Source organism: Chiloscyllium punctatum, chromosome 52 (assembly GCF_047496795.1).
Source record: "Chiloscyllium punctatum isolate Juve2018m chromosome 52, sChiPun1.3, whole genome shotgun sequence".
Taxonomy (NCBI): Eukaryota; Metazoa; Chordata; class Chondrichthyes; order Orectolobiformes; family Hemiscylliidae; genus Chiloscyllium; species Chiloscyllium punctatum.
In genome coordinates, this window is record NC_092790.1 from 13588701 (window position 1) to 13600792 (window position 12092).

The 12092-nt window shown below is 44.2% G+C and overlaps 1 protein-coding gene and 2 long non-coding RNA genes across 4 annotated transcripts in view; 1 reads left to right on the top strand and 2 right to left on the bottom strand.

Moving 5' to 3' along the window:
- LOC140470801 (uncharacterized) overlaps positions 1-12092 on the top strand; it is a 678281-nt gene that overhangs the window by 96689 nt on the left and 569500 nt on the right. The window lies entirely within an intron of this gene.
- Positions 738-9438, bottom strand: LOC140470766 (uncharacterized). Its single transcript, XR_011956662.1, has 3 exons — positions 9286-9438; positions 8622-8703; positions 738-1612 (listed from the first exon to the last, which is right to left on the bottom strand). It is a non-coding gene; the product is annotated as an uncharacterized lncRNA (long non-coding RNA).
- On the bottom strand, positions 11555-12077 carry LOC140470968 (histone H3). The gene has a single exon (XM_072566888.1). The coding sequence runs from the start codon at positions 12075-12077 to the stop codon at positions 11667-11669; it is 411 nt and encodes a 136-aa protein (XP_072422989.1). The 3' UTR covers positions 11555-11666.

A 12092-nucleotide genomic window follows, 5' to 3' on the forward strand; every position in this document is an offset into this window, starting at 1 on the left:
CTCAATCTGAATGACAAAGAAGCTCCATGAGCTCCTTACAAGATGGAGGAGAGAGAAAAGGAACCTTTTCAAAAGGAAGTGCAAAGGACATTAGAAAGTGTTAGCGAACTGGGTGTTTACCATAAATTTGATATAATTGACCTTTAATAAACACCTGTAACCAAGCTAGAATTTCCAAAAGGTCAATTGAGAAAGACTACAATGAATCAAATTGGATGCTGGATGTGATCAACAGCAAATTCCAACTCCTTCATTTATGGAAGTTACTTTGGCAGTTATATAGTTAACTTACACATGCTTGGGATCATAATACAGGGCTCCAGTAACAGATAATGATTGTGATAGGTTAGCTGAATCACTGGTACATGAACTAACACTGAAGACAATGAGGTTGTAATGTGATAGGTTAAGTGTGATGCAGGGAACCAGTGTGGCAGACGGTGATTAGTTTAGAAAGATAAAGCGAGCCAATATGATTGGCATAGCCAATGTTATCCAATAAGCGCAGGAAGGACAACTGTAGAAGTTGCAAGAGAACAAGGAGCCTGTGGGGAGCCAGGGAAGACATTTTGCTGGCTCCCACAGCTTTGATTTTGCAAGATTAATGTTTAATTTTGTGAAGGATTTTCTACGTCTCCTGGTAATTTTTAATAAAACATTGAGTAATTCTTCCACAACACAGTCAAAGGGAGATCACTTCAATGAGCACTTAGAAATGAGAAATAGGTTTGGTACAGTGTGCTTAACACAAAGTGCATTTATTTCCTTGTCATACGGATCAGTCATCCCTTTAACTGAGCTGGAGTTCATTAACTTCAGCAGAAACCTGCCCCAGTGAATATCATTCAGTTATCAATTACAAAAATAATTAAGTTCTTTGACATAGCTCCTTATCAGGGGGGACTTGAAACAAAATCTTCTGACTGAGACTATGAAGGAGGGTGATGTTCACAGTAAAAACCAAGCACTGTCATTTCTCATGAATACGCTGGTGTTTCAGCAGCTTGGATTTCACAATGAATCCTTTCCCACAGTCAGTACAGCAGAACAGCCTCGAACTTCCGAGAGATCGCTGGTGTTTTAACAGGTTGGATTTATGAGACAATCCTTTCCTGTCATATGAGCAGGTGAATAGTCTCTCCCCAGTGTGGATCTGCTGGTGTTTAAGGAGGTTGGACGATGGCTTGAACCCACACCCACAGTGAGAGCACATGAAGGGTCTCTCGTCACAGTGAGGATGTTGTTGGGATATCAGTGCCCCAGAGTTTTTAAAGCACCTCTCACATTCTGAGCATTTCAAAGGTCTGTTCTCTGTGTGAACTTGCTGGGGTTTCAGCAGGGCGGATGATTGAGTGAATCCTTTCCCACCCTTGGAACAGATGAATGGCCTTTCCCCAGTGTGGCTGTATTTGTATTGTGACAGGGCAGATGATCTGCTGAAGACTTGTCCACACGTACAACACACGTACGGTTTCTCCCCCACTGTGAACGGTGCTTTTTTCCTGCAAAACCCAATGATATTCAGACGACAATAAACTTGGCAGCTTGGTCAGATTGGGAAGTGATGCCTGGTTTTAAGTCTCCTCATTGCAAATTGTCTTCTTCCAATTCCCTGTGAAATTCATTGAAAACAAAAGGCAAATCAAGTGAGAACCCAGAAAAAGGATGTTTAAAACCATCAGATGCAACTCAACCCAGCAAGTCTGCTGTCACTATTCAGTGAGATCAGAGCTGATCCAATCATCTCCAGCTCGATTTTCCTACCCTATGCCCCCACCCGTGAATTCCTTACTAATTGAAAATCTATTTATCTCAGCCTTGGACACACTGAGCAGCACAGCCTTTTCAGGCCACTGCAGTATTCAGTACCCGAAGAGAAGGAATTCCTCCACTTCTGTTTTTAAATAGGTGATTCCTTACTCTGAGATTATGTCCTCAAGTCCTCAACTCTCAAATAAGTAGTAACAATCTCCCAGAATCTACAATGCCCTCAGAATCTTTCCATAAGGTCTTGTCTCATTCTTCTGAACTTCAATGAGTACAGAAGCAGTCTGCTCAAACTCATCTCCTGAGAAATTCCTCCCATATCCTGGATCAATCTCCTGAAAACTCTAAGGACTGCCTTTCCCAAAACAAGGGACAAAAGCTATTCACGTGATTCCAAACATGATCGGACTCGTGTCTTGTACAGTTTTAGCAAAACTTCCATTTTTCTCCCCATTCCCTTTAAATAAAAGCCAACTGACTATTTCCCTTCCCGAATACCCACTGAACCTGGATGCTAGTTTTTCATCTTTCAAGCAGAAGGACCCACAATTCTGTGCTGCAGAGGTTTTCCCCTCGTTAAATAATATTCACCTCTCCTCGTCTTCCTGCCAAAACGCATATATTTTCCCACATTATATGCCACAGCTCTGGAAGGACTAGAATGAGAGGGGTTTTATCAACCATACCTTGAGCATAACCTCCCAGACCAGCCACTTCCACCACCACGAAGGACCGGGGAGCATGTATATGTGACCAACACTCCCTTGGAGATCCCTCCAACTCACACAATGTCCCAACATCCAGTGCTGGATGAATAGAAATTGCCTCCAATTTAATCAAGAACTTGGGAGCAGAGTCTGTTCGAGAGAGATGTGAGGAATGGCTTCAATATGAAAAGGGTGGAAAAGGTTGTTAGTTTTCAGTCTGAGACAGATAAACTTTTGTTCAAAGGTATTCAGGGATATGGGTCAAAGGCTGAACTTCACCCACCAGCCATGAATTCATTCAATAGTGGAACAGCTGAAAGGCCTACTTCTGATGCTTTGTTCACTGAAAGCTGCAGGCCTCAGTCCCTGTTACAGACTTCCTAACCCCAACTGTATCACCCCCTCAGGTAACTATCTGAACCAGGCTCTTCCCTACATTAAGGGAACATTACACTTGGAGATCAGCTTTCAGCCACAGAGCCACACCCTCACCGTGACATGCTATTTCCAGTTTAGTAACATGGCCTGTCTCCAACAGTCTCAGCTTCAGGTGCTGAAAATCTCATCCAGTCCTTTGCAACCTCGTGACCGAATGACCCTGACACACTCCTGATCCACCTCCCACTTTCAACCTCCTTGTAATCTTGAATTCATCCAACATCCCGCTGCCCGTGTACTCACTCACACTGGGTTTTGTTCTCCTCACCCTGAGATCACTGACCTGAAGAGGTCACAAATTGAGGAAAAGCAACATTTTAACAAATTTTTTGTCCTTCTTTTCAAATCCTACCATGATAGTGAACATTCCCATCTCTTACCTCTGCCAGCCACACAATCTTTCAAGATTTCTGCACTTACTTCATTTTGGCCTCTTGAACACAGTCAATTAATCTCCCCAACAACAGTGGATGTTCTTTCAGCATGAAATGTTTAAAAATCAAATTAAGCACCAAGTCATTGAAATGGAGGGGCCAGACCAGGAGAGGTGTTGTAACTGTATGATATCAGAGCTGGTGGACCCCATTGTGGTTCATAGCCATTACAACCATAACAAGTGTTGGTTGAGGGATTCCAGGTCAGATTGTTGAGCTGAAGTCTGAGCTCCGAACACTTCCACACTTCAGGGAGGGGCAGGAGTTACCTGGATGCTCTGCTTCAGGAGGCAATTAGATTAACCACCTTAAATTGATCCATGGTCAGGGACAAAAGGGTGTGACTATGAGTGAGGCAGGCAGAAGGAAGCAGAGGGCAGTGCTAAATGAGCCTCAGCCCGTCAGCTTGTTGAACAGGTTTGAGATTCTTGCTCCCTTTGTGGATGGGAGTGGGGTCTGTAGGGAGGATGAGCAAACTGACCACAGCACTGTGGGAGAGGGAGCCATTTAAGAGGAAGGAGAAAAGAGAAATGCAAGTGTAATCAGAAACAGTATAGTCAGGGGAATAGAGACTCTTCCCTGTTGCCAGAATCGAGAGTCCTGAAGGCAGAATTGCCTGTCTGGTGCCTGGCGTCACGACAGTCATCTGGGCTGCAGAGGAGCGATCCAGTTGTCGATATAGACAGAAAGAGGGAAGAAGTTCTGCTGAAGGAATATATGCAGCTCAGGGATGAATTAAAAAACAGAATAAAAAATCTCTGGATTACTACCTGAGCCACAACATCAGCATTATTATAACAGTAAGATGTGTGGGGCTGAACGACTGGTGTCGGAGAAACAGGAGGTTTGAATTCACTGGACATTGGAGACAGTACTGGGGAAGGATGGAACTGTTCTGATGGGACAGGCTACATGTGAATGATGCTGGGATCAGAGTCCTGGAGAATGGTATAACCAGGGCCTATATATTGGACTTTAAACTAAAACATGGGGGTTGTTTTACAGCTGCGTGGAAAATTATGGAGAAGTCAAAATGGAGAAGTGCTCAGCACAGGTTCAAGCTTTCACAACATATTGCAAGACAAAAGGCATGGAAAGGATCAGAAATCTAATTTCAGGCACAGCAGATAAGGGGACACCTATGAGAAGAGGGACAATTAACGCAGGGCTGAGGGACTTGTAACTAAAAACACACAGTCTACAGAACAAGGTAAATCAGCTGGTACGCCAGAGTAAACTTGGCATTCACAATGTTGTAGGTATCAGAGAAAAGGCTGCAGGGGGTTCAGGATTGGTAACTAATTATCCAAGCTCTTAAAAAGGCAATGGGCAGAGTCAGAGGGGTTGCCTTGTTAGCAAGAAATAAAATTAAATTGACAGCAAGAAGGGAAATAAGAGTCAGAAGGTGTAGAATCCGTGAGGGCAGAGATCAGGAACCACAAAGGGAAAAAGATCCCGAAGGAACTTGTGTACAAGCCATTAGCCATTGTCACGATGTGGGGGAGAAAATACATCATAAAAGCATGTAAGGAACTGTTGCAATAATCATGGCTGACTTCAATATGCAGGTGGACTGGGAAAAGCAGGTTCGTAGCGGTTCTCAAGTAAATGTGGAATTATCTGAGAAATTTTTTGTTTGGAGCAGTTTGTGGTCGAGCCCACTCAGGAACAGGTAATTCTGGAGTTAGTGATGTGTAACGAGGGAGACTTGATTCGGGAGCTCAAAGTGAAGGAACTCCTCAGAGGCAGTGGCCATAACATAATATAATAGAGTTCACCCTGCAGCTTGAGAGGGAGAAGATTGAATCAGATGTAACGGGATTACAATTGGGTAAAGGTAACTACAAAGACATGTGGGTGGAGCTGGACAGAGTTGATTGGAAGGGTGAGCCAACCAGCGAAGACAGTGGAGCAGTGATGGCAGGAGTTTCTGGGTTAATTCAGGAGACACTGCAGAAATTCATCCCAAGGAAGAAGAAACATACTAAGGGGAGGATGAGACAACCCTGTTTGACAGGGGAAGTCAGGGAGAGCAGAAAGGCAACACAAACAGCATATAGTGTGGTAAAGATTAGAGGAAGCCAGAATATTGGGAAGTCTTTAAAAAACAAAAATAACTTTTTAAAAAGGTGGGGACGGGAAAAGAGGTGAAATATGAGAGTAAGCGCGCTATTAATACAGAAGAGGACTGCAGGCAATTTTCTTGGATATCTAAACGGTTACAAAGAGACAAGAATGGACATTGGACAGCATGAAAACAATGCTGGAGAATTAGTAATGGGGAACCACGGCATGGCAGAGGATCTGAAGAGGTACTTTCCATCAGTTTTTAACAGTGGAAGACACCAGCAACAGACCAGAACTTCAAGGGAGACGTGGAGACAGAAGTGAGTGCATTGGCCATTATTAAGGGGAAGGTGCTGGGAAGCTGGAGGTAGATAAATCACCAAGACCAGATGGACTCCACTCCAGATAACTGAAGGAGACATCGGAGTAGATTGAAGAGGCATTGATGGTGATCTTTCAGAAAGCACTGGAGTCAGGCAGGGTCCCAGATGACTGGAAAATGGCTAATGCAACACGTGTTTAAGAAAGGAGGGAGGCAGAGGCAGGAAGCTATAGGCTACGTAGCTAGAACATAGTCATTCCTAAGGCTTCAGAAACCCTTGTTTAGAATGAGGCTGCAGAGTACTTGAAAGTGCATGGTAAAATAGGGCAGAGTCAGCACGGCTTTGTTAGGGAGAGGTCTTCCCTGACAAATCTGCTTGAATTCTTTGAGGAAGTAACAAGCAAGTTAGACAACACGGAGCCAGTGGATGTAATCGATTTGCATTTCCAGAAGGCCTTTGATAAGGTACCACACAGCAGGCTGCTAAATAAGATAAAGGCAGAGAATTGGCTGCTTGGCAGAAGGCAGAGAGTCAGAATAAAAGGGTCTTTTACAGAATGGCAGCCGGTGACTCATGGACTTCCACAGGGGTCAGTGTTGGGACCATAACTGTTCATGTTATGCCTTAATGATCTGGACAAAGGAACTGAGGGAATTGTTACCACATTTGCACATGGGATAGATGTCAGTGGAGGGGCAGGTAGTGCTGAGGAGGTGCGGAGGGTGTAGAAGGATTTGGACAGGCTGCAAGAGTGGACGAAGAAGTGACAGATGGAATACAATGTGGGAAATTGTGAGGTTATGCACTCTGGTAGAAGGAACAAAGATGTTGATAATTTTCTGACCAGGGAAAGGCTTCAGCAATCTCAAAGGCAAGGGACCTTGGGAGTCCAAGTTCAGGAATTCTCCTTAGGTTAACTGGCAGGTTCAGTTGGCAGTTTGGAAGGCAAATGCCATTTTAATATTTATTTCAAGGAGGCTACAATACAAGAGCAGAGATGTACTGCTGAGGCTCTATCAGCTCTGGTCAGACTGCATTTGGAATATTGTGTGCAGATTTGGGCCCATTATCTTGGGAAGGATGTGTTCGTGTTGGAGAGAGCCCAGTATATATTTACAAGAATGACCCCAGGATGAAGGACTTGTCAGAAAAACAGCAATTGAGGATAACTCTGGGTCTGTATTCAATAGATTATAGAAGTATGAGGGGGATATAGGAAGGAATATAAAGGCAGGTAAAAGCGAAGGTAGAGTGGCATTTTTGATTAAGGAAAACATTGCTGCTCTAACTAGTGAAAATATTTCTGAAAAAGATCATCCAGTGAAAATATCTGGGTCAAAATAAGAAAGGGATAATCACCATATTGGGACTGTACTTATAGACCCCCCAACAGTCAGAAGGAAACTGAGGAACAAATACACACAGATTTCAGATATATGTAAGAATATAAAGGCTGTAATAGTCGGTTTTTATAAACATTGTCTGGAAGTACCATTGTGTTAAAGGCTTGGATGGAGAAGAGATTTTTAAAATTCGAAGAAAATTTCTTAATCAACATGTTCCGAGAGAAGGAGCTTCATGTTTCAGGATACAAATGCTACAGGAAGCTTAGAGAGAGGAGGGGAGTGGCAGTTTTGATACTACTGTTCTTAGGGACCGTAATGCTGGGAATATATCTAGGAAGTTATTTGGATGGTACTGAGAAATAAGAAAGGGATGGTCATCTTATTGGGATGGTATTATAGACTCCCTGATAGTCAGCAAGAAGTTCAGAAACAAATTTGTAAGGAGATTTCAGTTCTCTGTAAGAATAATACGGTGGATATGGTAGGGGATTTTAACATTACAAATGTACACAGGGACTGCCATAGTGTTAAGAGTATAAAAGGAGAGGAATTTATTAAGTGTGTATAAGGAAAGTTTCTGATTTAGTATGTGGATGTTCCTGCTAGAGAAGATGTCAAATTTGACCTAGTCCTGGGAAATAAGGCAGGGCAGGTGACTGAGGTGTCGGTGGGGGAGCAGTTTGGAGCCAGCAACCATAAATCTGTTTGTTTTTAAATAGTGATGGAAAAGGATAGACTGGAGCTAAAAGCTGAAGTTCGAAATTGGAGGAAGGCTAATTTTGACAGCATTAGGCAAGAACTTTCAAAAGCTGACTGGAGGCAGATGTTTGGAGGTAAAGTGAAGGCTGGGAAATGGGAAGTCTTCAAACTACGATAACAAGAGTCCAGAGTTAGTATATTCCTGTTTGGGTGAAAGGAAAGGCTGGTAGGTGGCAGGAATGTGGGATAACGATAGAAATTGAGGTTTTGGTTAAGAAAAAATGAAGCATATGTCAGGTATAGACAGAAGAAATTGAATGAATCCTCAGAGTATAAAGGTCGTAGGAGTATCCTTAAGAGAGAAATCCCAAGGGCAAAAAGAGGTCATGAGATAGCTTTGGTAAATCGAATTAAGGAGAATGCAAAGAGTTTTTAGAAATAGATTTAGGACAAAACAATAACTAGGGAGAGAATAGGGCCTCAGGTCAGGCAGCATCAAAGGAGCAGGAGAATCGATGTTTCGGACATAAGCCCTTCTTCAGGAATGAGGAGGGTGTGCCAAGCAGGCTAAGATAAAAGGTAGGGAGGAGGGACTTGGGGGAGGGGCATTGGGAATACGATAGGTGGAAGGAGGTTAAAATGAGTGTGATAGGCCAGAGGGGGGATGGGGGCAGAGAGGTCGGGAAGAAGATTGCAGGTCAAGAAGGCGGTGCTGAGTCCGAAGGTTGGGACTGAGAAAAGGTGGGGGAGGGGAAATGAGAAAGCTGGAGAAATGTGTATCTGACTCAATCCACTCTGACTGTGGAAAGGATGTTCTCCAATCTGACAACAGTAACATACCTGCTGGTTTTTAGAAGCAGCTGGTCACACTTGGCTTTGTACTGAGGGAATATTACATTATCTTGGTCCATCAATCATTTGCCTGGAGGAAGACAAGAGAGATATTTCCTCTAAATCACCATCAGCTAAATAGAAAGACATCAACTGATCAATGAAATACTCAGGTCATGATCATGATAATTCTTTGTTTTTAAACAGGGCAAGATGAACAGAGCCATGACTGGTTACACTCTAGCTCTGAGCTCCTCCCAGTCTTTGTTTTTCTGTTTGCGAAATTCTAAAACAATTTACTAAGGTAAAAAAGCAAACCAACATCTGTAAGTTCAATATCCAGCCCCCAATACATTAACTGTTGAAGGAAGAACAACAGGCACTACTATCACATTTAGATATACTGTCCTTTAATTACCTCCTATTCAACGTCTATTCGCAACAAACAGCATGAAATAGAAGCCAAATAATGAATTCCCATCAGTGTTTAGGGAATTAAAAACCACAAGAATGGCCCACAGCAGCTTCTTCCCACTCTCCCTCCCTCAGCAGGCCCACACACAGCCCGAGAAAGTCCTCTCTCTTCCCCCCAGCCCGCTCACTCCAAGTTCCGGGACTAGTTCCTGCTCCGCTCGGCCTCTTACAAACAGCCCCCGGTTCTCCCTGAACTCACCCCGAATCAATCCCGGTCTCGGAGCCCCCTCTGTGTCCCAGGCTCCCATCCCGATGTGCTGCTGGAAGGAGCCTGCTGTTCCCTCCCTTCCCTGGGCGCTGATCTCTCCATTACGGTCTGTTTCAAACAAACCTCTTGTACTCACTGAGGAAATGCTCCTCAATGGCAGCGCTGGGGGAGGGCCTCACGCATGCGCTCCTCTGCTCACGAACATTTCTGTTTTGGAGGAAGGGCAGCATCGCGCATGCGCCTAAAACTGCAGGAAAAAATTATTCACATTAAACCGACTGACAGCAGCGGTGATAAATCCACGGTAATATTGGGGATTGGGATTAAAGCACAAATATTACTTCCAAAAAAAGGAATGTTTTCGCTAGAGCAGAGATGACTGCGGTGGGAACACATGATTGAAGTATAAGCGATTTATGAGGCGTGTGGGACAGGGTGAATAGAGAGAAGCTGTTTCCCCTGGTTGAGCGAGCAATCACAAGTGGTGCTTAGGTAATGATATGGTGAGCGTAAGGATTGCCGCTATAGTGAAGGGTTAGATGGAAAGATATTGAGGGAATTTCAGAAAAACCTTCTCACTCAGCAAGTGGTGGAAATCTGGAAGACACTGCTTGCGAAAGTAGTGAAGGCCAGGAACCTTAACCTTCAAAAAGTATTTGGACGAGCACTTCAAATGTCAGTTCTGGAGCCACCATTCACGGTGGGATATGAACTGTGAATATCTCCCCAGGTAAACCAAAAAGAAACGTGTCTTTGAGTACCAGGAGCAGATACATCTTACGATTGGCGGTCCATGCCTTAAGTACTATGCCTAGTAGACTCGAACCTGGGTCTCTGGCACTGTTTTCTCCGATTTCAGATTACAGTAAATGAGACTTTCTGCTGTCGGTGAGAGATTATCAAAATGAACGGAGATCAAACCAGAGCAGCTGCAGGACTGGGATGGCAAATGTGGAGCTTTTGCTGATATCAGAACTAGTGCAAAAAGGCTGGGCGACATTAAAATATTGTCTAAAGACGATTAATGAGCTCAGCCGGAAGAACGTTCTGTAATGTTTAATCAACATATCAGAGTGTTTTCGAAATGTGAAATGAAGAGATTAATTGCAGATTACAGCTCTTGGCGCTTGTTTTTGTTTCTGCCAGTTCTCTAGGTCCAGAAAAGAAAAACAAATGTAGAAAGAGATAGATGCAGTTTGGCAAATGAATGAGCGAGAGAGATTGTCCAAATTATATATTTATAACCTCATTAACAAGTATTGATGAACAACATTCTCCTTTTTAGACATAATTTTTCTATGTAAAACATACTCCGTTGTTTGTGAAATGGCGGGCTTTTCAAATCGGAAGGAAAGGTGTTGATGATTTGGCGCTGGCATCAAGAGTAGAGAATGTGTCCTCTCTTCTCCCTGCCTCTCGGGAGCATATTAAACACCAGTGAATCTTTTTTCTTTCTGATTGCTGCTATTTGCTCAAGTTACTCTCTAATGTTTGATTATTCCTGGAGCGACAAGCCGCGGTTGGGATGTGTGCCCTGAGTGTCACCACTGGGAAACAAAACAAGTGCTCCCTTTCTTACAGACCCGTTTTTAAAATTTTTTTAAAATTTTAATTTCCAGAACTCCACGCGGGTTCTGTTGTGTTGCAGAATAGTGTAAATGAGGCTTTCTGCTGTCGGTTAGAAGCTTTCAAAACGAACCGAGATCAAACCAGAACAATCGCCGGACTGGACTTGTAAATGTGGAGCTTTTGCAATAAGGGAGCACGGTATTAAAATAATACTAAAGGCGGTGTACGTTATTAATGCGCTCACGGAGAAGAACGTTCATGAAACCCTCACAGGGCTGAATGAGAGTGTTCATTCCCTCTGAAGACACTCTCGAATCCTTCAAATAGCTTCTAGACCCGAAAGAAAAATTGCAAATTAATGACCAAATACGAATGCATTGTTTTCCCTTCTCTGATCTACATTTCGGCAGGATTTTCAAATTTGAAAGAAAACGGTTGATGATTTGACGCCATGTTTTCCCGCCAGCTTCCTCAGCAATGATCATATAGTTACAGCTGGTGGGAACACCAAGGGAGACAGTGAGGACAGAGGGGATTTAATCCGGAATTAATACTGAACTACTACAATGAAGCATGTGACAGTTACAGAACATTCACAGCAGTGAATATTCTAATCACTGCCGCTTGTGCGATCTGTGTCTTCAACTAACGCCCCTGAAATATATTACTGTTTAATATTGTTCAAAGTGATGTTACAACGACTGCGATCGTTTCCCGCTCTCTCTGGATGGTTTAGTGGCTCTGAAAAGAGCCGTTGTGTTTCTCTCTCTCTCGGTGAATGTGCAGGACCGGCCAGGCTCCGTTTAGGCGCGCTCCCCGCGGATCCGGCGGGCCAGCTGGATGTCTTTGGGCATGATGGTGACCCGCTTGGCGTGGATGGCGCACAGGTTGGTGTCCTCAAACAGTCCCACCAGGTAAGCCTCGCTGGCCTCCTGCAGGGCCATCACCGCCGAGCTCTGGAAGCGCAGGTCGGTCTTGAAGTCCTGAGCGATCTCTCGCACCAGCCGCTGGAAGGGCAGTTTGCGGATCAGCAGCTCGGTGGATTTCTGGTAGCGGCGGATCTCCCGCAGAGCCACCGTGCCGGGCCTGTAGCGATGAGGCTTCTTCACTCCGCCCGTGGCCGGAGCGCTCTTGCGGGCCGCTTTGGTCGCCAGCTGCTTGCGGGGAGCTTTCCCTCCAGTGGATTTGCGCGCTGTCTGTTTGGTTCGGGCCATTCTCTCCAACTCTCT